Here is a 25,615-nt window from a genome sequence, read left to right as displayed (position 1 = left end):
AGAATGGCATTTCTGGTGTGGGTATTGTAGCTAGAAACCATTTTGGTGAAATTTTAGGATCTATCTCGATTCCTTTTACGGGTTTCTTATCGCCACGTTCTACTGAGGCTTTGGGATTTCGCGAAGCCCTTGTCATTGCGGCTATTACAGGATTTTCTAAAATTATTGTTGAAGGTGACTCGTTACAGGTAGTTCAGGCTTTGGTTCAAGATGGAAAGTCTCTATCTGATTGTAGCTCTATCCTTGCTGATTGTGTAGAGCTTTTCCCTTTATTTTCATCTTGTTCCTTTATTCATGTTAAACGTTATTGTAATAGGGTAGCTCATTCATTGGCTAAGCGTTCCCTATTAGGTGCTAGATTGGAGTGTTGGGGGGGTCCTGTCTCCCAACATCTCGCTAATCTTGCCCGTGATGATTTTCGGTCCTCGGATCGCTCTTTGTCTTAATAAAATCATTCATTCTTCCGTGAAAAAAAAAAAAAAAAATTTACTCTCCTCCTAACAGAATGAGTCCCCTCCATACCCTTATCTTCCATACCCCACGTACCAAACTCGATTATTTTGGTTTCATCTGGGGGCCATAGAAAAGATCCAAATCAGTCATCTCGTAGCTCGCATTCATGAACATGTGTATTAAAAATCAACTTGATTAGAACAAAGAATACGTACGGTTTTGAGCTTGAGTCGTCAACTTTAATGATTTGTTCATATTGATGTCAATATCCAATCAAGAGGATTCTTGCACACATGTTTGAGAATGCAAGAGCTATGAGATGAACAATTTGGATATTTTCTTGAGTCCGAGATGTAGCCAAAATAATTGAGTTTGGTGGGGTATCGAAATGAGGGTATGGAGGGGAGCTTAACCACCTATACGAATAAGGTATTTTTTGTCTGAAATAAGTCACTTTAAAATTGGCGCTTAAGGTGTATTTTGAAAGATAATACTGCCTCCGTCCCTAAATAAGTGTTCGGCGTGCAAACCTAGGCCTTACAAAAGATGGATATTTTTCATTAAAAAATCTAAATTTTTTTCACAATCTAATAGAGTTGCTATCTATTCATTTGTGAAAAAAATTTGATTTTTTTAACGAAACAAATGCATTTTTTTAAAGGCCTAAATTTGCGCGCCGGACACTTATTTAGGAACAGAGGGAGTACATAAATACAACTGGGATTTATTTTTGTGTGTTAAGGCTTTATTAATTTAGGAGCATGAGTTCCTCAATGGACTAGCTAACATTTGTTCTTTTTGTTAACTTGGGTGGTGTCACTTGGGAGTACAAGAGAGCTCTCTAAAATTAACAAAGAGCCAAATGTGAACCATATACATTGACTAATACTTACTACATTGGAAGTAGGTAAAACGAATCCCAATTTGTTAACCCCTAACAAATTAATTAGGAAACAAATTAGATGTCATTGAATAATTCTTCCCATTGAAGATGCTCTTAACCTTTATAGAAGAATGGAGACTTAAATGATTAACCATCGATCCACATGGAACTTATATAATTTCCCATTTTGAGAACTGGATCCATCCAGCTCCCCAACGTATTTTTGTCTGAAAATTGCTCTTCTTTTCTGCTGTTAAGTTTTTAAGCAACAGACAAAAGAAAAACAAATGGGCATGTATCAGATTACACCATCAGGCAATGTGAACAAGGAATCACATGTATCCTTGGGAAATAAATTCATATATGAGGGAGAGAAACATGGTTTCTGCACTTAAAACTTCGCGGTAACTACGATCCACAACAATATTCTGATCTAGGCATCAATACTATGCCAGACAAATTCGCGAGATACATTTATTGTCATAAACAAAAAGCCGTAATGTGATTCAGGAGTAGAAGAGAAAAACCATCTGTATAGATATACTATATAACACCATCCCGGATCACCTTGGCAGATGGTTGCTCCAGAATCCGCAGGCGGAAGCCCAGGGTCACATCCTGGGTCACGGAACCATAATAGTAGTAGCTTGCAACTATGGTGGCTGCTTTAAGTTCGGGCTTCGAAACTCTGGCCACAAACACTGCTCAATCTGAAAAACCAAAAACAATTCTCATCAGAACTAGAAAATTGCAGGAGCATACCCAACATACATCAATGGATACACGTACCAGCAGAAGTAAAACAGAAGATGTATCTGAAAGTGAAATTAACAAAGACTATGCCAGGGGCGAACAGCTGAAACTGGGATTTGGATTCGAGAGGGGCCAAATAAGGAGAGAGACATTTTCGTATAGTGAGATAATCAACAATCTCTAAAGTCAAGCATGATATAAATTCAACCTTGTATTATCAGAGTAAATATGGCCGACACATTGCAATTTTTTTTTCATCATCAACACATTGCAATTACGCGTAAAATTCAAGAAAATGCTAAGGTAGGAAGGGTTTACGGCAATAGTAGTCTAGGTTTACGTCTTGCTTTCAATTTGCAATTGAAACTATTGTTTATGTGGCCTTACCACTTTGACTCAAACTATCAGAAGATACAGAATGACAGACTCCTTTTTGCTGCATACTTCGATAATTTCTGGATGCACTGGACTGAATTGCCACAACAGTCATTGGCAAAGAACAGCAACACAAAACTGGCAATATAGTAAAAGCACCCTGTGGGTAATATTTTAACAAATTGTCCATAACTAGGGCTGCCAGATGGTTACTGCACTGCTATTAAACACTGGTGCTCAACGCAATGTTTAAACATTGGGCTGGACCGGCAGGTCCAACACTTAGACCATCAAACGGTCATGACTGCGATCTGGATTGATCCACAAAAACACTCTAACTTGAAAACTGGCATATATATTAGAACATGTGAAAATCATGGTTTAACAATCAACCAGTAAGACCTAGTCGCATGTCATCCAACCTGTTCGGTTCTCTAGAGTAATAAAAACCTTCTCTAGATGGTGTTGCTTCGCTTGTGTTAGACAAGCAACACACAAACGAAAACTCAAAGAAGAGACCTTGCAACATTATAAAGGCTCACAGCTGGACTCTCTTAATAAATAACTGATGTGGCACTCAGTAGAAGAACATCACAAATGCCTAGTTGAGTATGATTTCTACGAGGGATTTGATCTTTCATTTTGATTCACTTAAAACCTGTCTCACAATTAACTAGGTCTTGTTTACCTTCCCTTTTTTTATGGCAAATGATAAGCGACGTGGGTCTAAAGAAACCAATAGTAATATCCACACCACAAAATCTCTAAGATATCTGTTGAATTATGGATCAAATGCTCAATAAAGTTGAAGAGAATTTTGTCAGGTTGTTCTCTAAGTAAAGAGCAAAGCATATGGTGTGAGATCTGAGGATTGGAGGTTTAGATAATCTAACATTTCTGTTCTCTCAATGTTAAAGGTGGGAACCAACAAGGGAACATCATTGATCGAGGAATTCGCTGGCCACATGCTTTTCCAAAGAAAGAAATTAGTAGAGATAAGGCGATTACATTGAAATTGTAGAATAAGTTAGAAAAAAGAAATTAGTTAATCGGATAAATCAGAACAGGCATGGCACCTTAACAAACAACAAACAAGAGTTTTGATTGTTTCCATCCACAACAAGCTGCAGCACACAGAGGGAAAAGAGGTTTAACATTTAAATGAAAATGCAAAAAAACCTCAGCCTCGTTATCAGTAATTTTGCAGATAGTAAGCCCCACTCATGCCAAGGGCACATGGAGACCAAAAAAACTAGAATAATCATTCTGTGTTTGTTCTTTTTTCTCAAAAGAGCCAAAAGGGGGAACTCTTTTATGTATGTACCAAACCAGAAGTAACTTACTATATGCCATTTCTCTCCACTTCTAATCCTAAACTTTCACAATGCTTAGTGATCTAGTACCATGCATCAGATATAAGATTATGTGATGGTTGAGAAGGGCATGAACAACAAAACTTAGAGCGTTAAAATCATACCGGGCACAATCCAACTAAACATGACAGTAAAAGAAAAGCACTCATCTAAAAACACGAATATCATGTCCATGGCTGCTGGCTTAACAATTCAGCATCGATCATGAAAATAAATGTCATACAATATATTCTCTATGCAATATCAGCTGACCTTCATGCTTGTCCGAAGCTTTGTAGCTTGTCGCAATGAGGAGTTGGCATGTTCCTGCTCCATTGACGCCTCTGAAGCTCTATGTGACAGTACCGACCAAGCAAATTTTTGTAATCTCTTATCACGCTATTCTCGATGTTAGCTCGACCAGGACTTCCAGGTGGATAATTCTCATCAAAATCCGCGGATTTAACGTAAAACTCCACTCCATGATTCTCAGTAACCTTCGAAAACTGATGGGAATTGTTCTTCTGCAGAGAATACTCAGGCTCTGAGAAGGGCAGATAAGCAAGCAAGAATATTAGCAGGAACGGTAATATCTGAAGTAGAACCATAAAATTAGGCCCTGTTCCACCAACGTCATCCCTTTGTTGATTGCCAGTCCCTCTAGTCCTGTAAACATGGGATGCCCGAAACATCTCTGTCTGGCCAAAGAATGATCTAAATATCTCATCAGGGTCAAAATCGTCTTCAAACCAATCAGACCCAGTTCTCCTCCGACGCCGCCTCACATTATACTGCTGGTTGTGCTCAAATTCCTCAACAAAGCCTGTTTGATCATACTGCCTCCTCGAATCATCGGAGCTCAAGCACTTGAATGCCATGCTAACTTTCTTAAATGCCTCCTCAGAACCTGGGGCCTTGTTCTTGTCCGGATGAACTTTCAAAGACAATTTCCTATATGCCTTCCTTATCTCCTCCACCGAACAACTTTTCTCTAGACCAAGAATATCGTAGTAATCCTTACTTCTCTTGACTTTCCTAATCAACTCCACATGCTCTTCTGTATAACTACGCTCCCCATTTGAAACCTCATCAAAGGTAGACGAAGCTGGCTTATTCTTTGTACTCTCGACATGATTTTCAGTATTAGGATCACTAGATGCCGACTCTAAATTTTCACAAGCTGCCAAAAGATCATCAACAGACACGTTAGGGTTAAGCCGTGTAGCCTTTTCGATGAATCTTAGAGCACGTCGCTTCTGGCCCGATGCGATCGCCTCTTTGGCGATGCCCACACATTTTAAAGCTTCGTCTTTGTTACTATCCATAATGAGAACCCACTTCAATAGAGAGCAGATTTCCCCAAATTAAGCTCTAAAAACTCGATCCAAAGATCAAAGACTGCTAACTTCAATCTCAGCCAGTGAAAACATCAGGCTTTCAAGTAGTAAACATCTAGGGTTCCAAATGAGACTTTGATTCACCTAAATCAGGAACAAACAATGAGAATGAATTATGCTGATCGAGTTGTTCAGGTTAGCGCGTCAGTAAAAATATTGTAAGGGAAACATTATTGAATAATTGCACAGAAATAAGGGCTTTATCTATGCATATCTACTATCTATTACAGAGGGAAAACCCTTCTTGATGAAAAGGTCAGTTTTGAGGCTGGCCCGCATTTTTTCTTCCCCAAATTACCTTTTAACTACCTAGAGAAACTGTCAAGGAACAAAAAAATTGCCCCCCCCCCCCGCCCCCGAATTTCTTCTACCCTCTTTTCTACTTCCACATTTCGGATTTCATTGCAAATTAATCCCAATTCAAGATTTTACTCTTCCCTAGTATCTCTTAAAATACAACCTGGTAATACCCAAATCAAGCCCTAATTCTCAATTCCAACTCTGGGAGAGTACTAACTTGCATCCCAGCCAATGAAAACATCATTTTTTCCCACAGAAATTTCGGGGGAGATAAATAAGACTTGGGTCTCTAGAACAACCCCTCCCTATGCGCACAATCCCAAATAAATTTTCTCTCTAATTATAACTCTCATTCTCTATCTCCACTCATTACCTAAAAAACTTCCTCAAAATCCAAACCAAACAAACCCCTAGGGTTCCAAATGAGACTTAAGAAAATTGACCCAAATCAGGAAAAGCAATGACGAATACGAAGTTTACAACGGTTATAGCGAAAGGATCGTAATGGGAAAAAACTAACAATCGCACGGAAATTAGGGCTCCGAATATGCGTAAAGAGGAGAGTTGGGGATTACCTGATTCTGGAATCGAAGCCATAGGAGAGAGAGAGAGAGTCGGTCTCGAATAGGACAAATCGGCTTTGGGGAAATATGTAGCACTATTACGGGAAGAAATCAATGAGAGCGCGCCACCAAAAAGGAAAGTCCGTAACATTCCCACAGGCCACAACCACTCGGTGGAATCGTGTGTCCTACTTCTGAAAATTTATTCAATGCTCATGGGACATCGTTGCGTGGTGACTTCGACCTCTCCTTAATCACGTATTTTTATGGGGTTCAAAGCTAAATATAAAGACCCCAAAACATTGTGTGGTAGAGAGAGACTTGAGATACCACCACGTGGTACACAAGAGCACTAAATAATCTCTCGCCAAGGAGAGATTTTTCACTGCCAAGCGGGTATATCTCACGTAGTACCCATTCGGCACATCCAAGCTATCCGATACACTTTTGGACAGCTCGGATTAAAACCCTCTCTCTCCTCTCACCCTGACACTCTCCCTCCTCTCACGCTGACGCCCTCTTTCTTTTTCTCTTTCCAAATCTGAGTCGTTCAAAAACGAAATGGATGGCTCAAATGCGAAAACGAAAACCACGTGGTACTTACTCGGCACTAAAAAAATTTCCCTCACCTAAGAGTTGTCTCCGTAGGCTGAGGGGTTTGCTCTTACTTTGGAACTATGAGTTTGATTCTTGAAATGTGAAAATCTAGACAGCCTCATGGATGCGTCCAGTGATCAGATTCCCTCCTAATTGTTTCTAGCTGTTTTCTGTGGGTGTTGATTCCATGTAACGGGCCTTAGGTGAAGTAGTCTAGAGTCCGTTCCAGAATCAAAATAAGAACTTATTTTTTGTCTAATAATAAGGTGTGTTCCACAAAAGGGTGAATAAGTACTTATTTTTAAAAAAAGTAATTTCAAGCTCAAAAATCATATGCTTATGCAAATAATTTTCCTATCACTATAGATCTTGTTTGATAGATCTCATTGAGATCTTTAATACAGTGCAAAAAAAATTGAAAAATTATTTTTCATTTATATTATTTTTAAGTTTGAAAATGTGAAAATAAGCTGCTTATTTGGATTTTGTAGAATAAAGCACCAAAATAAGTCCTTATAAAATAAGAAGGTTTCTGAAACGGGCTCTAAGCCTATTAATGTTTTTGTTTTCCTATTGTTGTCAAAAAATGGAGTACAAAAAACTCGGGTTGAGTTCCTCTCTTGTACCGATTGCTCAGGTAACGTCCATAGGAGCACATAGGGTAAATAAGCTGAGCTTTGTCAAGCTCGGCTCGTTTACTAAATGACCCAAAAATTTAAGCTCGAACAGCTTGTGAGCTCAGCTCAGCTCGTTAAAGATTTGACTCCACTCGACTCGTTTAGTAAATGAGCTGAACTCGAACTTGAGTTTTTGACTCATTCAACAAAGTTCGGCTCATTAAGAGATATTCGACTCGATTTAAAAAGACTCGTTTAATAAATAAATAAACTCAATTCGTTAAAGTTCGAGCCGAGCACGATATCAAGTTTTTGGCTCGATATCAAGTTTTTGGCTGGTCTCATTTAGTAAATAGACAAAACTCGGCTTTTACTATTGGTTTCCGAATTTGGCCTCAAACTTAGAAGCCCATCGCAACACCAACGCATAGGATTGGGACTTGGTTGTCAATAATGGGAAAGACGATACTGTTTTCGTAACCCAAAAATCTCCTTCGGTTCGGTTGCTCGTCTTCCCCCACCGCCAATATACTCTGCTGTCTCTGCTCCTCCCAAACCCTCTTTCCTTGGTACCGTGTGACGATCCAATCATGTTGATCTACCAGGACCTGCTCACCGGTATCATCTCTCTCTCTCTCTCTCTCTCTCTCTCTCTCTCTCTCTCTCTCTCATCGTGTGTATATATATTTGTAATTAGGTATGTATGTATTTATCCGTTTATCTGTACATCAATTATGCGTTATGTTCTAATTTGTTCAGCTTAGGGTTTAATCTGCGTGAATTGTTCCTTTATTCGATTATTATGTTAAAATTTCGCTATTTCACAGTCAGTGAAGGTTTTAATAGGCTGCGCAATTTATCTCTTGTAAAAGATAGTCCAAACAGATAAGTTATTGAGAATTGTGCAGAGAGTAAATTTCTTTTTCAAGGTTTTAATATTTATGCTTCTAGACCAAAAAGATATACTGTATAATTGATTTTTAAGCATGAAAAAAATACAAGCTTGTCTTAGGATTATGTGGTCTAACTGGAAAGACGCTTGCTGGTTTTACAGAAGATGCAGATTCGATGAACTTAATTTTGTAGGTCATGCTCCTAATACTCATCTAAAAGCTTTCAAAATCAAATCGGCACACTTTTTTTAACATCCCACTTGATGACTTCAAATTGTACCTTTGGCAAGTGAAACATGTTGATATATTGGATCGACTTTTAGGTGTATTGGCACCATAGATACAAATTGATAGTTTTGTGTATCGAATCGACCCTTATAATCGTATGGTTCTAATTGATACCTGGTAAAGTCAAGCGGACATGGTGTATGAAATGGCTTCCGTGTGGATTTGAAGTGGCTGATATTGAGCTCAGTGAATTCAGTTACTATGGTCAGCTTACCTAAACTAAGCCTTCCTCTAAAAGTTTGTTTCATTACGAACGGATGACACTCTTCGCCCTTTTCCTTTGTCATAGGCCTTTCAATGTTCTTTAGTTTTCTCCAAAAACACTTGTCTTAGAGCAAAATATAGATCCTTGCTTCTGTGAGGGCCAAGGGGACTATAGTGATTCTGTAATCATCTAAATTTTTTGCTATATCTCCATTTTATGGTGGTTAACATCAGTATTAAGAAGCACAGATACGGATACGGGATACGGATACGAGATTTTTCCAAAAAGAATGATACGATACGTTGGGAGATACGTTAAATATAAAAGTAAATAAAAAATTTATTTATATATATATATATATATATATATATATATATATATATATATAAAATATTTTTCGGGATGGTTCCAGAGACATCTAAAAAAACACCCTAAGTCTCAACCTCATAGTTCCCGATCAAATTTTTATGATCCGAACCGTGCAATGTGTGCAGAATGTGATTTTAAGGGTGGCTGCGAGAAATTAGCAAAAAATATGACCGGGAAGTGCTTGTTTTGAGTAGTTTTTAATTGAACCGTTTAATGAAAACTACTCAGATCAAACCCTTCTTGGTAATTTTTTTTGCTGATTTCTCGTTTGTCACCTTAAATCACGTTCTGATCACATTGAGGGGCTCGGATCATCAAAATTTGATCGGAAACTATGAGATGTTTTTTTAGATGTTTTTATAGATGTCCCCGGAACCGCCCTGATAATTTTTAATTCCTAAAATTCCATTAACGATTGGTCACCATTTCATATGCTGAGAGATATATATTTACATAACTATAACTGTATCTATATAGTGTTTTATATATATATATATATATATATATATATATATATATATATATATATATATATATATATAAATACATACACATAACGAGAGAGAGAGACTTACAAGATTGTCGAGAGATGAAAGACAAGAGAGAGGATATCGTCGATGTGTTCTTGGTGTTAATTGGCGGAGGAAAAAGAAAAATATAGTCCGAATTGTAATTTTAACCCATATATTTTAAGTAATACCATATTTACCCTCGCGCGTATCCAAAACGTATCCGAGCATATCCAACATGTATCTGAGCGTATCCAAAATGTATCGGAATACCAAAAAATAATTCTAAAAGCAGGATACTTTAAAAAAAAAACCCGTATCGGATACGTATCCGAGAGTATCTGCGCGTATCCGAAACGTATCGGGATACCAAAAAATAATTCTAAAAGCAGGATACTTTAAAAAACTGTATCAGATACGTATCCGAGAGTATCGGTATCCGATACGGATACGATACGTGATATGGAGGCCAAAATAGAGTATCCGTGCTTCACATCAGAAATGGCAAAATTGTCAACTTATTGATTGAAATGAGACAGTGAAAAGGGTGAAGGGGTGATGGAAAGATGTAGATTCCATTAAACAAATTGGCGCTGCTACATACACGTGTGAATTCTTTCTGGTCTTAACTCAAGACGTGGGTTGAGTTTATTGTTTACTTTCCATGTATTTATTTACCATCATTTTATGTTTTTGGCTGAGAAAGTTTAACTGGAATGAAATTGGCTGATACCTGTTTTGCCTCTTATTTTCTTTATCTATGTTTGTGTAACTTATTTGAGAAGTATTGATGTTACTTATTAAGTTTTGTTATGATTTACCGCTGGAATGGACTGGCTCCTCTCTTTCAATTAAGTTAGTTTTATGTACACCTAATTTTCCATATCAACAAACTCTCACCAAGCCCATAATTTTGTTTAACATCCTTAGAAATTGTCAAATGTACCCCCAGTTACTTGGGAGGAGCAGACCCATTTAAATGCATTTCTCTGCTTGATCACCATCTGTATCTTTGGGTAGGTTTCTCCTCGTCTCAATAAGAATTAGGGTGCTCTACTTCTATTCATTTAATTGTGTTCATGAACTCTAGGAGATGAGCTTCTCTCGGACTCGTTTCCGTGCACGGAAATCCAGAATGGTGTGTTGTGGGAAGTTGAAGGGTAGGTCAGTTCTTTTTTTCCCCTTCCTGCTATTTTAGGTCCAATAACACCATGATATTGCATTACTCAGTGTTAAAACAGTTTATTCACAGTATTTGTACATTAGGGGGATATAAGTGTATTAATCTCCAATTGCATTGTGTTCTTTTGGCCGTTGCAGTGGGTTGTTAAAGGCGCACTTGATGTAGACATTGGTGCAAACCCTTCTGCGGAAGGTGGTGGTGAAGAAGACGAGGGAGTTGATGATCAATCTGTCAAAGTGGTCGGCATTGTTGACACTTTCAGGCTTCAGGTCAGTTTACAGATTTTTCATTGCATAACTCTAAAATTATGTCAAACCAGAATTTGATGAGTGAACACTTTGACACTTGCAGGAGCAACCTGCTTTTGATAAGAAGCAGGTTGTTGCGTACATCAAGAAGTACATCAAATAGCTGACACCCAAGCTGGAAGGGGAGAAGCAAGAGGAGTTCAAGAAGAACCTCGAGGGGGCAACTAAGTTCTTGCTCTCGAAGCTCAGTGACCTCCAATTGTAAGTTCCTTTCATACTTCCTTTGTCACAATACCCTGACCAGAAGAACTTTGGTTCTTATGGAGGGGTGGCTTTATTTCCTATTGGATGGTAGAAAAACATTGCATGTTTAGAATAATAATGGCCCTGGAAAATTCCAGGCTGCCCTTAGAGTTTGTTTTGATCAAATATTTTGGGAAGGTAAAAGAAAACAGAGGAGGAATGTTCCAAGGATCCGATGCTCACAAACACAGGCTACACAGCCTTAGGTTGATTTTGGAGATTGGACTTAGGATTTGTAGAGCGATTTGTGGATGAAAGAGAAAGGGTAGGGATATGTTTCCGCCGTCTTTTCTTCTCTCTCATGCAATCCCTGCAAAAATCTTTGATCGAAAGAACAGGGTCGTAAAGATGGTAAAACTTGAATATTGCTGCTTATAGTCCCTTGAATCTTTGGTTGGGTGAACTAATGCACTTGCCTTCTGCAGTTTTGTTGGGGAGAGCATGCATGATGACTCCACTCGTGTTTGCTTACTACAAGGATGGTCCTACATTTCTGTACTTCGGCCATGGGTTGAAGGAAGTCAAGTGCTGAGAAGATGAAACGGTAATTGCCCGGCTTCATATTGGGAGGCACATGTTTTAAGTTTTTTCATTATTGTTGCCAGTTTCTCTTTTGGTTTTTGTACCATGCAACTTAGAGTTTGTCCCTTTTAATTATGTCGCTACCACTGGGTTTTTTTTACACACATAGGTTTGTAAATTTGTATTCCGGTTTTGGTTTGGCTGAGAAATACTCTAGTTTGTCTCCGATGGTCTTCTACAATAATCTGTGGGTTTTCTTTTTTTCAGAGGTCCATTGAGCTTGTTATGCTTTCATTTATGTTGTGTTTTTATCTGGGGATTAAATATTCTACTAGGCAGTAAATCCTTTATCCTTTTCATCAAAACCGAAAAGATAGAGCTGAGAGTTATCATTTATACATGCATCGGACGACTTAAGACACATCTGTGTCTAAATGCCTGTGTATTTTGAAGTCTCATCATGTGGTGAAAGCTATATATATAGGATGCGTGTCAATGATGGATGTGAGAGATTTATAAGGGAAAGGAAATTGATGAGAAAAACAATAGAAAGAACTTGGCGGAATGGTTGGGGTGCCTTTATTTTCGTGGTGTTAGGTGACCAGTTAAACGTGATTTTGTGTCTCTTGAGCAACACAAGGGAATGAAACTCATGCCTACTAGTTTTAAGCCACTGGCTTCTCGTCACTACCCCAGTTATGAGGCTGGAACCTTACTTGCGCCTGCGCTGACACTTTCGCTAGAGTCCATCTTGTCGGCATCCGCGGAGGGCAGGGGCTCACTTCGTCGTGCCCAGTCAGGATTGCCATCGGCTGAAACTGAACAATGGTGCTACATTTTTCACCCGGTTCTCGATCTCGAAGCATCCCTGGCCACGAGGCCTATTGGGTTACTAGGAATACATGTTTTTGATGAGGGAAAATTGGGTTGTAAAGAATTCTGGTTCTTCCCTCAATTTGACTTCTTGTGTGTGTTTTCCTCTCTCTAAAGTCGGTTGTAAGTTTGGTTGTAACCATCGTCAAATGGTGGAGCCTATATGCCACCTTGACAAATTGGTTGTAAAAATGGGAGTGTGTGAGTTAGACTATTTGTAATTAGGAAAATGGTAATCTCCATCTTAAGGGCGGATGATAATAGGTAAAAGGCGCATTAAAATTTGAGAAAAGTGTATTGATATTTGTGAAAGTGTATGTATTAATGTCCGTGACATATGTATTGATATCCGAACTTGTTTGGACTTATTAGCGGATTATCCTCAACTTGGTGAGCAGAAGTTAGCAACACCGATGTAATTAATTGAATTGGTGACATAATTAATGGAGCCATGTTGATTATGAGCTAATGGGATGGAGCTTTAATTCAAAATATCCGCTCCTAATTGTCGGCATGGTCTCAATCTCACATTGCATGCTTCAAGTAAAAGCAATAACGACTTGTTGGAAAGGAAAAGTGCAGTTCAAGGCATGAGAAGTTAGGCCACATCTGGAAAATAAAAATCGAAGCAAAAAAAGAAATATAGATATTTACAATGGACCACATAATTGAGATCCACCAACATCATTCTTCTTTTTCCTTCATGTTCCCCACAATACCCCTCTAACCTCCATATAAGCTCTTTTTTTTTGTTGTCACATTTTATGCATCAGCGGAATTGGAGGAATTAGTAAGTTAGTAAATTAGTTCACAGAGGGTTCAGAGGTTGTCCATAGCCTTGAACCCCACCCATGCCCCTCACGGGGCTCGAACCCCTGCCTCCACTGAGGGAGGAGGTGAACTTTACCATCTAGGCTAGCATGACAATTCCCATATAAGCATTGGGTGGAGTACTAAATACACAAAACTCGGAGGTGATTCTTACATTTCTTTCTTTTTTTCCGCTTAAGTGTTTGGGTCAGTTTATGTGCACCTCGACTAATTTTAGCCCAAATGATGAGTTGGTAGCCCGAAGGAGTACATTCTTATCTACTTATGTCACAAATCATAACAAATTATTAAATTACACTTTTGATTATCAAAATCCCATCTAAAATGATATGGCAGTATTTGTAATGAGTAGCAAAAGATAAATTGGTTGGAAATAAAGAGAACTAGAAAAATATCTCGTTGCTCAACTTGGTATGGCATAGTTGTCGTAATCATTGCTCACATTTTTTTCCGTCACTATGCATGACTACTAGTCTCTTGTAAATCGCATGCTGAAACAACATTTTTTAGGTTAGTTGCTTGTTTGTTTGTACATTAGGAGGTTTTTGCCTGGGTCGGGAGAAGTACAACGAGCCGAAAGAGTACGAAAGTGAGTACTGTGCAAGCACAAGTCTCTAGTTCGAGCTACACTAAAAGCAAAATCTGTTAGGCAATTTTCCTCACAAGCAAAAGCTTTGTGCGAAACAATTGTGAAAGGCGGGCTCAGGTTTTATGTTTACGGTGCGACCGCGCCGCGCGACCTGAGTTTGCAACGCGCAGTTGGAAATAGGTTTCGAATTAAAAAATAAAATTGTACAATTAAGAAGAAGAAAAATAAAAGATTATTGGAAAATGGAACCCTAGATACAAGAGAGCGTAGGAAATCATTGAATCCCAAATCATGTTGGGAAGTGGAGCTAGGAAGATCAATATTGTAATCGAGATTAGAGCTTTTTGTAGTTTGTGTGATCATATTTTCACAGACCACTTCACGTGCATACACCAAGGTATTAATACTTAATTAATCATCAATATTTCAATAGCTTAAGTTTATATTTAGCTGGCATATACAGGACTCTGATGGGTTTTACTTCCAGCACTATGAGGCCGGCCTCGTTCTACTAAAATTCTTATTTTTTAAATACTTATTTTTTGTTTTATGAGACAGACTATTCTCTCACAATATATGATTTTTAATTTAAAAAATAAATTTTTATTTTAGTTAACGGAACAGGGCTTGATAATGATGTATACCTTGCTGTAGACTACAATATAAATAGTGACGGAGCCACAAAACGAAGTTGTACGGGGCCAAACCATGACAAAATTGTTTACGAGGTTAAATCCAGTCATTCCAATTTTTATGAAATGATTTTGAAAATTTGATCTCGAGTATTATTGCTATGATATCAATAGACGACAACATAGTATGGTTATCGCACTGTACCATTCTTCATAATTTAATAGTCTGCTCAAAATGAAAAATGAAAATCGTTCTTAATTACGGTTGAAATTTTGCAATGTTTTTATACATATCTATCGAAGATTTGCAAAACTATACTCCAGAAAAAGAAAGTGGGCGGAACCGGGGGCCCTTTTGACCCCACAATTGCTCCGCCATCGAATATATAGTACATATATTCTTGGTACTCTTTTTTTAATTTTTAATTTCCAACTTAGGTAGGCCGGCACTGTTTGGTTCTTCCTGAAACCATTTTATGTCCAAATGTCCAGCTCTGCTTTTTGGCCGGCTATTCAGTTGAATTTCTCATATTTTATTTTATATTGGCAAAAAAAAAAAAACTGCCGGCTTTTATTTTATATTTTTACAACACATCGGCATTGAGTGGCTTCTGAGGATTTAAAAATTCCATTAGCTACGCTATAATTTTTAATTTTCCTATTTATTGTTCAATTATTAAGAAAATTGTGGGACTTGCAATTTTATTTTTCTCATTAAAAAACACTTTTCTGCAAAATAAAAAAATTCTATTTTTTTATTGGCAAAATTGTTTATCAACAGAAGACACTCAGAAAAATAGTTACTACTACTTTCTTTTAGTCCACTATTATTTCATTTAGAATTCAGGCCTGAATTCTAGAACAAAATTGTACGTTTCGTGAACATCTTTACCGATACAGAATTTAGTTTATTTTCTGTGAAGACTGTAAAAAAAATATTTTTAAAAAAATAAGCGGCTCTGATCATTATTTAAAATCCGAAACGGGCCCAAAAAGAGTATTTGTGCATTGGTCCTTTGATCAAACTATTCCGAACACATTTATATCTGAAGCTGTGCATAGTCGTTTGTTGTACCTTAATATTTTTGAAATTACAAATGTTACCATAATTAACAGTTTGAAAATAGTGAGTTACAGTAAAAGTGATTAGCAATAAAGGTCGAGGGTATATTAATCCTTTGGCTAAATTAAAAGGGAAATAATTTTGTCACTCTCTTTTTTTGTTAACGCCACTCCTCTATAAATATATTTTTACACCAAAAATACACTTGTAAAAGAGTGACATTAACAGAAAAGACGGTGACAAAATCAGCACGCACTCAAAATTAGCCGTTTAAATGTTTATATGACCAAATATATCCACTGTGGACGCATACATACTATCTGTCAGAAAAGCATAGGTGAGAGAGGCGTACACTGCAATTATCGCTCTCAACAAATTCCAGAGAGAGAGAGAGAGAGAGAGAGAGAGAAGACATCCTGGGACCGTTTCCTCCTTCAAATTGAATCCAAAAATTAGGGTTTTGCTCAATTGATTTCGCTTCAGATCTAACCACAATCCCTGTTCCTATTCAACAGAGATCATCGTGACCACAATCTGCTCGGTAACTATTTTCTTTTGCTTTTGAATCTGAAATTCTCTCGTTCTATATATATATATATTGAATGAAACATAAACATGAATCTTGATATAGACAATCTGTGATTCTGTAACCTTTGGTTGTTGTTTTTTGTCTTTTTTTAGGGCTGAAGTTAATCGAATTATCTGCATTGGACTTGTTGCAATCGAAGTGGATTGAATTGCGGTAGCGTTGGATTTCAATGCGTTTGGTTCGAATTTCGAAATTGACTTTTTGATTCCTAGTGAGTACATTTGTTATACTCGGATCTACTGATTTGTTCCATTTCGTGTCTCTAGTTGCCCAATTTGGGGGTCATTCCGTTTAATTATTTGTCCTATTAATGGGCTTCGAGTTGGGCTTATGTCCGGTTGCTGTTTGATGTAATTCAGATACTGCTTGTAATAACAATAAAGAAAAAAAATAAATTTGCGTGATCTGTAACGGCCGATGTCCTTTTTGTTTGTTGAATTGATTGAATTTTAATACGTGTCGACTTTGTTTTTTAGGTTGCCGTAGATCTTGAAAATTGGCTCCTCAACGCCGATCACAGCGCCACATGGGTGGTCAGATGCAACAGAGCAATGCTGCGGCAACTGCTCTGTATGATCACCCTGGCGGCAGTGGAGGACCTGGAAACGATGCCGGTGATGCTGTCATGGCTCGATGGCTCCAGTCCGCTGGCTTGCAGCATCTGGCCTCACCCTTGGCTTCCAATGGAATCGACCATCGTCTCCTACCTAACGTTATCTTGCAGGTATTTTAACATTGCCTATCAATTGCTATGCCTGTTTGCTGATGATGGAATGCAACAGTTACTTCTGTACTCAATGTTTGACATTTCCGATCAATTATGTTGACTATCAATTACATTTGGTTCTCATAGCCAAATCCATTTTTTGGCTTTCTTCAGTGTCAAAATGCCAATGTTGCTCCAATAGTCCAATTGTAGAAGAGAAATAAATGTCAACAATGAGCAGAGCCATTTTGTGGTCCTCATCAGCAGAGGTACAAAGAAAAAATGTGGCTCTACCCTAGTATTGTACCAAAATTAACACAAGCTGTCAAAGATATAGTTGGGCAATGGATTGGACGTAGGGTTGGAGGTGAAGTTTTGAGAGATCTAGCTAGATTGATTACTGTGGCATTGGCAATGGCTTAAGTAGGAGATGCTCAAAGGGATTTCTATATATATTTCATGGAGTAATGCATTTTGAATCGAATGCAAGAATCTTTACCTATATTTACCAGTCGTTCAGTTTGATTGATACTGTTTATTTTCTTCTAATGTTTTTTCTAGATTCTTTTTAGTCAGTTATACTGGCTAGTATAACTGTCACAAGTTATTTTGGATACTTTTATATCTAGATGCTCTTTTGGCTCATGTAGTACAGTTGAATTTTAATGTGTAAAATCTGAAGGGTTATGGAGCGCAGTCGGTTGAAGAAAAGCAGAGGCTTTTCAAGTTAATGAGAAACCTCAATTTTAATGGAGAATCAGGTTCTGAGCCCTACACTCCGACCGTCCAAAGTTCTGGCGGGATGGGAGAAGGGTTTTACTCCCCTGAATTCAGGGGAGATTTTGGAGCGGGGCTTTTGGACCTTCATGCTATGGATGATACAGAGCTTCTATCTGAGGTATGAATGCTTATCTAACCGTTGGCTGCAATTTGTTAGTACTGCCTTCTACAAGCAAATTGATTGAAATTTTCCTTGATGTTTTGGTGTCTGGAATTTTCTTGTCGTTTCTTATCGTAAAACGAGTTGATGGAAAGCAAATTTAGTAAAGGGTTACCCCAGGCCTTTCACGTGCTTTTGGAAATGTCGTGTACCTGTATTTCCTCTTCTGCTCTCTTGCATGGACTATTCATAATTTATGGAGTGCTGCGTCCAACCAAGACTTGAATCTGTGTCCTTGTGACAGAAATCTGCTGATATTGTTCTACTTTTTCCTAGCTTACTGATTAACTGTTTTAATTTCTTCAGCATGTCATCTCAGAACCCTTTGAGATATCACCTTTCATGCCTGCTGTCACAGAAGCATTTGACAGTGACTTCAATGTGATGACCAGCAGGCTGGAAAGGGGGCAAGCAGATACCGATGCATCATTTGGACTACCTAGTGAGAAGGAGAACAGTACGAGGGAAAACAATGTGGCTAAGATAAAAGTTGTGGTATGTTTTCTGTTGGTTACATCTGCTTTTCTCTGCCTCTGTGTATTCCAGTTTTGAGAGTGACCTGGTAGAATATTTGCATATTTTATTCCGTTGGCTACACTTGCCCTTTCTTTGCTTAGGGATATTGATGTTTCTCTCAGGTCCGGAAAAGGCCATTAAACAAGAAGGAGATCTCTCGGAAGGAGGAGGACATTGTGACTGTGTACGACAATGCTTTAACTGTCCACGAACCCAAGCTAAAGGTTAGTACATCATCCAGCTTCCGAAGAAGGACATGAGTTTGATGTTCAAGGTTGTTGCTTGCTTGGTATACAATTGCATCCTCTTGTTCTTCTTTATATCTTCTTCCACTGGAGGAACTGACTTTTGATTTTTGATGTGGAAGGTGGACCTGACTGCTTATGTGGAGAAGCATGAGTTCTGTTTCGATGCTGTACTAGATGAAAATGTAACCAATGATGAGGTAATACCATAATACAGTTATTAATGGAGATTAAAGTTGCTAAACTCTTTTTCATGCAAAAAGAAATCTTGAAATTGGACATCTTATATTTAAGCCTCCTCTCTGTTCTTCAGCTAGTTTTTTCTGTTTCAAATGAACTTTTCCCCTGCTTGCTTCAACAGGTATATCATGAAACTGTTGAGCCAATTATACCCATTATCTTCCAGCGAACAAAAGCAACCTGTTTTGCATATGGCCAGACAGGTGCGTACAGACCATGTTGACCGATCCCATGTTGTTTAGTCTGTCATTACGTGCTTTTCCTACAGAAATATCTATAGCTGATGAGAGGTTAGGGTGCATTTCTGGTGCTTTATAAGCATCTGCATCATTGTTGTCCCTTCCTGGAATAAGTTCAATATGAAAGTATGGTGTGCCATTTATTGATTATTTAAACTATTCCAAAATTTTCAGTAATGTGAGTGTTTTTGTGATCTAAAGATTTTTTTATTTTAAGATTTGTTGTACTCAATATACCCGCTAGTGCCGGTCTTCACTTACTGTATGAACTTTGTGTTTTCAAGAATATGAAGGAAAAGGTAGTTATTCCAATTTGCAATCATTTTTATTAAAAACGTGTTTGAGAAAGTCAAATAACCTTGTATCTCAACCATCAGTTATTAAGTTGATATTCTTTTTTCTTTTTTTTTGGGTCAAATGGAAATATCAAGTTTATATTCGATCTTACTCCTGCAGCAAATTGGGAAGATGTGCTGATGTTGAAAATCCCTGTTCGAACTAAATGGATCCTCAAACTGTTTTCAAAAATTTGCAAGAGCTAATTATGTTGTTATTAAGGGAACAGAATAAGAGCCACAGTGATAGCAATCACAGAGCCCTATATCGTATCTATCCAAGAATCATTAGTGCTAGCGTAGCCCTGTATTGTAACTAACCAGGTATCATTATTGCTGTTTCCACATGAATATGGACTAAGATGATTGATGAACAACAATCTCTGTCCTTTTGATAACCCATGAAGGAGGTTATCTTTTTTCTTGTCGGAAGTATGTATCAAAGGGGAGAAGAATGTGGCCCTACAAGTAAATATTTGCAGTCATTTGCATGTTAACAAAAAACATTGTTGATTTATTCATGTGAAAATGATCTTGTATCTTCCCCTTATATCCTCAAATTGTGATTTCTGCTGTCAGCCTGCATGTCCTAAAATCTCCGCTGATTTCAAACTCACATTGATGATTGATATGGTGGTACTGTGTAACTTCAGGAAGCGGTAAGACGTTTACGATGCAACCATTACCTCTCAGAGCTGCAGAAGATCTTGTCAGACTATTGCACCATCCGACTTACCGCAACCAGAGATTCAAATTGTGGCTTAGTTTTTTTGAGATATATGGAGGAAAGCTCTTTGATCTTCTCAGCGATAGAAAGTTAGTATTGTCATTAACTTTGATCTGGTCTTCTCTTTTTGTTTGAGTAGAGATCTATTTGGAATGGATGTACGCAAATTTAGTTTATAGTGGTTATGAAGTCGCACTTTGTTCCCTAGGGGACACCCCGGTGGCTTAGGTTGAAATCCCCTCAATAAAGAGGTTTAAGTTTAAGTCTCCTAACCTGTACGTATCTATGAAAAACTTCATGATCCCTCAATAAAGAGGTTTAAGTTTTCTAACCTCTACTTATCTATGAAAAACTTTACGAGGCTTGGCAGTAACTAGAAAATATGAGGTTTGGAAATACTTGAACTAGACCATGATGGCTTAGGCAACTTCATTTGTTGGTCTTACATAGGAAACTTTGTATGAGAGAAGATGGGCGTCAACAAGTTTGCATTGTTGGACTGCAAGAATTTGAAGTCTCAGATGTACAGATTGTTAAAGAATATATTGAGAGGGGAAATGCAGCAAGAAGCACAGGCTCTACTGGTGCTAATGAAGAATCTTCAAGGTCACATGCTATATTGCAGCTGGTTGTTAAGAAGCACAGTGAGATTAAGGAGTCCAGGCGGAACAATGATGGAAATGAGGCGAAGGTTGGAAAAGTTGTGGGGAAGATTTCTTTCATTGATCTTGCTGGAAGTGAAAGAGGAGCTGACACAACTGATAATGACCGACAAACACGGTACATTTTTGTGGGAATATGCTCACATTTTGATAACAAATATTTTTCACTCTCTATTGCATATTTGTGGATCATAATTGCACACATTTATTTGTTTTGTTACACTGTTAAGTCGCACCCCCAAAGTACCATATACATTCCAAAGCTCCACCCGTCACAAAAATACTTTGATTCATACAAGCTAGCTTGATGAGACTTCTTCTCATGCTTAATGCTATTAGGATTAAGATTTATTGTGTAATTTCTTTATGCTGTAGTGGGATTAAATTATTAAATGTACCTTACTCATAGGCGTAAACTGTTGGTTGTATGCTCGATACTTATCCGATTAAGCCATTCAACTAAGTTATTTCATTCAGGGGCTTATGGAGCTCTCCAGTCCGTGGTGTCACGGACAATAAATCGATAGGCTCCACCAGTAGAGTCTATCTCTCTTAAGAGTACCAGAATGTCCTGATTTCTCTAGAATCTTCTAGAACATTCCAAACTCTTCTAGAACCTTCTGGACTTCTCCGGAGTGGTCTGGGACCCTAACGACTTAAGGTTTTGGCCCTTTTGGGACAATTGGTAACTTAAACAATTTCTAAGGGGACCCTGGCCAGTTCTAATGTCCAGACCAGCCATCATATGAAGATCTACATGCTTACTCATCCGACCGTTGTCATGTGTCATTTGTATGCACAACATTTCTTTCCGGGATCAGAGCCAATGCATCATCAAGAAGTGAACTTTCTACTGTTCCGACCAAACACCTGCCTTTAATGACTGCATGCTCTTTGTATAAACTCTCACTTACGTAAACATTTTCAAGCATGCTATTAGATTAGGTTGAGGCCCAACTGAGAACCCTCGGAAGTAGGAACTGAACAAGGTGCCATGACCCCAACCCAGCTCATTCTGAGCTGCATGGGGTTGTCAAACAACTTTGATTAATCACAATTTGTTTGAATGTATCAGCTTGTCTCTTAGTGCAGCTGCTGTATGGTCATTGATTAGAAAAGTGAAGTGGACATGAAGCACTGTCCTGATATAATAGAAATAACGGAAGGGAAGGGAGGTTCTAATGGATTTGTAAGATGTTTGTGGCGGACCAAAGCTTGCACTCTTTTGAGTGGCCTCTTGTAAAATCAAAGCCTTGACGTGAATGGTTCCATAATGTATTACTAGGTTTGCCATGGTTCTATTGATTTCTATGTTACCTTGCTAATCCAAGTCTTTCACCCAGTAATCATATGTTTCTACATTATTGACTTAGTTTTTTAAGCAGTTTTGGACAATATTTTTTTTCATTCTCAGTTGAAGCAGAGTTTATCTTGAATCTCAGTAGATGATTATTCATATTCCAATGCCTTTTTCTTAGTATATTAATTCTGAATGTTGTTTTTTTGCTGGATGGCAGGATTGAGGGAGCTGAAATTAACAAGAGTCTTTTGGCTCTTAAGGAGTGTATCCGTGCTCTCGACAATGACCAGATTCATATTCCATTCCGTGGAAGCAAGCTTACTGAAGTGCTTCGCGACTCCTTTGTTGGAAACTCAAGGACTGTTATGATCTCTTGTATTTCTCCAAATGCGGGCTCATGTGAACATACTCTCAACACACTGAGATATGCCGACAGGTATCTCATTTTTACTACGGGTTCAACCGTATTGGGCATACAGTTTCGTACGCTGCTATCTAGATTTTTTGGCTAAAAGACTATAATCATATGAACAGGGTTAAAAGTCTGTCGAAGAGCAGTAATACAAAAAAGGATCAAGTTGCAAGCTCGTTACCACCCTCTAACAAGGAATCTATATCAGCATCATCTTTTCCTGTTTCTGCTGATGTGGAGGATGATTATGACCAGTTTCAAGAGGTTAAAGTAGTTGACACTGGTAGAAGGGTTGCAGAAAAGGAGTACGAGTCCAACAAACAGACCTCATCTAACTATGCCTTCAATAGTCGCGAGGATAGCGGGGTGACATCTGGCCCTGTAGAAAGGGAGAGGGTTGATAAACCAAATCTTGGTTTTTCGACCGGTCAAAAGACGCAGACCAGCCCTGCAGAAAGGGAGAGGGTTGATAAACCAAATTTTGGTTTTTTGACCAGTCAAAAGACGCAGACCTCATCATATTTGCAAAACTCAATCGATGCTGAAGAAAAAGTCCAGAAGGTGTCCCCTCCTCGACGGAAAGTTAGAGATGAAAAAAATGAAAAGCTGGGGAATTGGTTGAAAAATGATAGCGTTGGATCTGATCTTTCTACGACAGGTTACAAGCAGCAAAACATGAGTAACATCGCGAGTAAGAGTCTAGGAACCAGACAATATGAACCCGAGCCTCCTAGTTTAGATGGGAATATCAACGAAATACTTGAGGTTGGTTATAGCTGCACACTCTTGTCTGTTGTTTTGTCGCATGAGTAGATATTTTTACTGTTGCTTAAGTTTTGTCTTTATAATACTTGCTATTTTTAGGAAGAGGAGGCCCTAATTGCTGCTCATAGAAAAGAAATCGAAGACACTATGGAGATCGTTCGTGAAGTAAGTGAAGTTTTCTATCTTTCTCCTCTGTATATGTTGATATCCAAGTGAATGATATTTTCCTTTTCCAGACCGCATTCAAAGAAATCTAGTTTCTAAAAAGATTTATAATAAGTATTTTTGGGTCACTTAGAATTGTATTTCTGTCTCTGTGTTTATCTCAAGGAAGTGTATGCGAAGAAGTTCATGATTTTGTGACTTGGTTTTTCTGTTTTCTTTCTCGAATATGAAATAGGTGTATGATTGTCAAATGTTGTAGAAAGACATACATGGAGATATATATATATATATATATATATATATATATATATATATATATATATACACGTACGTCCCCTTCTTATAAGGACTACCTTATTTTGATAAAATGCAGACCTCTCTTTCCCGATCGAATTTCGATGATCCGAGCCGCTCAATGTGTTCAGAACGTGATTTTAAGGGTACCCGTGAGAAATCAGCAGAAAAAAAGACCGGGAAGGGCTTCATCCGAGCAGTTTTTGTTTGTTTTTTATCGAACGGTTCAAATAACAACTTCTCAAATCAAGCCCTTCCCGGTCATTTTTTTTGCCGATTTCTCACGGGTGTCCTTAAAATCACGTTCTGAACACATTGAGCGGCTCGGATCATCGAAATCCGATCGGGAAAGGCGAGAAATGGGAGGTCCGCATATAAGGTTCTCATTTTAAGGTCCTTACCTGAAGGTTTCTGTATATATGTATATATATATGTAGAGAGAGAGAGAGAGAGAGAGAGAGAGAGAAAAAATTAATACTAATCCAGCACTTGCAGCACTCTTGAAATTTCAGCTATGGATTATATAGAACGTTAGTAGTTTTCTAAGCCCACGATCAAATTAGGGCAGTTGTTTTTCTGTATTTATCATTTAATAGTGGCATCAATTTTGTGGGAATATGAATGGCATTCTATAATTGCTTTTCTTATCTTTTTTCCTCTCTTTTTCCTTTTTGTCCCTTTTGTATTTTGTTTTTTGACAAGATTTCAAGTACTGGTTGCCTGGTACTTTTTGTTCATGATTTGAGACTTGATTTGCATTTGAAGACGCTGGGGGTTTATATTTTCCCTTCAGAATTTAAATTTGTGTGCTTCTAGCTGAATGTCTGTAGTCGTTATGATCGTAAAATCTATCAGGAGAAAATGAAATTTCCCAAGTATCTAGCAGTTTTATACCCCGTGTTGTACTTTCTGTATGCCAGGAAATGAAACTGTTGGCGGAAGTGGATCAACCAGGTAGTCGCATCGACAATTACGTATCTCAGCTGAGTTTTGTGTTGTCACGCAAAGCAGCAAGCCTTGTCAGCCTTCAAGCTCGCCTTGCCAGGTTCCAGCACCGGCTCAAAGAACAGGAGATACTCAGTCGCAAGAGAGTACCTCGTTGATGCTCCAGAAACGTTTATTTCGAATCTGCTGCTCGTGCTTTGTTTTCTTCTGAATCTTTTGTCTAATCTATGATTCCCTCTGGAGGAGTTGAATTGGTGACAGAGGTCATCGGGAGAGGAAACTAAGGAAGCAGAGCCCAACTACTGCTTCTGAGGCATGCATGCGGCTCACATCAAGGCTAGAAGCAACTATGGTGGGGATTCATGGCTTTTGTTGCTGATGGGTGTATAAAAAACAGAGGTATTATTTCAAGGTTTGTTCGTATTGGGTTTGTGGGTTTCGGCTGTTTGATGGGGTACTGGTGGCTCTGTTGAATTATAAAGACATTCTTTCCAGAAAAAGGAAAACAAAAGTGAAACAAACATTGTTAATTCTGTGACATAATGTCATGTGTATGTATATTTTGAATACTGCAGTTGTTTCTATTTCGGAACCTTTCTCGATTTCCTTTTGTGCGCCTACTCGAAGCATGCGACTTTGGGTCAGTTTGGTCCCTTCTGAGAACAGAAACGCAGAAAAATCTTGTGGTGGAGTGGCAATCCAAACCATAAAGGAATCAAAGTTTACCTTCGGAAAAT

At 38.2% G+C, this 25,615-nt stretch overlaps 2 protein-coding genes and 1 pseudogene across 3 annotated transcripts; 2 read left to right on the top strand and 1 right to left on the bottom strand.

The window, feature by feature from the left end:
* Nucleotides 1–1,657: 1,657 nt before the first annotated feature.
* Nucleotides 1,658–6,334, bottom strand: LOC131324515 (chaperone protein dnaJ 49). 2 transcript variants are annotated; one of them, XM_058356496.1, is made up of 3 exons: nt 6,089–6,334; nt 4,090–5,297; nt 1,658–2,046 (listed from the first exon to the last, which is right to left on the bottom strand). In XM_058356496.1, the coding sequence occupies exon 2, from the start codon at nt 5,139–5,141 to the stop codon at nt 4,092–4,094; it is 1,050 nt and encodes a 349-aa protein (XP_058212479.1). In that variant the 5' UTR covers nt 5,142–5,297; nt 6,089–6,334; the 3' UTR covers nt 1,658–2,046; nt 4,090–4,091. The 2 variants fall into 2 exon arrangements, with proteins under 2 accessions (XP_058212479.1, XP_058212480.1); XM_058356497.1 differs by lacking the exon at nt 1,658–2,046 and having other exon boundaries at nt 3,153–5,297; nt 6,089–6,241.
* A 1,355-nt stretch (nt 6,335–7,689) lies between these two features.
* Nucleotides 7,690–12,084, top strand: LOC131324514 (translationally-controlled tumor protein homolog; annotated as a pseudogene).
* A 4,020-nt stretch (nt 12,085–16,104) lies between these two features.
* LOC131324513 (kinesin-like protein KIN-13A) lies at nt 16,105–25,462 on the top strand. The gene is made up of 14 exons (XM_058356495.1): nt 16,105–16,339; nt 16,480–16,598; nt 16,864–17,111; nt 17,776–17,991; nt 18,340–18,528; nt 18,672–18,773; nt 18,917–18,994; nt 19,156–19,237; nt 20,262–20,424; nt 20,786–21,115; nt 22,515–22,733; nt 22,832–23,474; nt 23,574–23,639; nt 24,854–25,462. Exons 3-14 carry the CDS (start codon nt 16,914–16,916, stop codon nt 25,034–25,036), a joined length of 2,469 nt encoding a protein of 822 aa, XP_058212478.1. The 5' UTR covers nt 16,105–16,339; nt 16,480–16,598; nt 16,864–16,913; the 3' UTR covers nt 25,037–25,462.
* The last annotated feature ends 153 nt before the right edge of the window (nt 25,463–25,615 follow it).

Source organism: Rhododendron vialii, chromosome 4a (genome assembly GCF_030253575.1).
Source record: "Rhododendron vialii isolate Sample 1 chromosome 4a, ASM3025357v1".
Lineage (NCBI taxonomy): Eukaryota > Viridiplantae > Streptophyta > Magnoliopsida > Ericales > Ericaceae > Rhododendron > Rhododendron vialii.
Note: the sequence above shows the minus strand (reverse complement) of the source record. Positions and strands in the feature narration are given on the sequence as shown.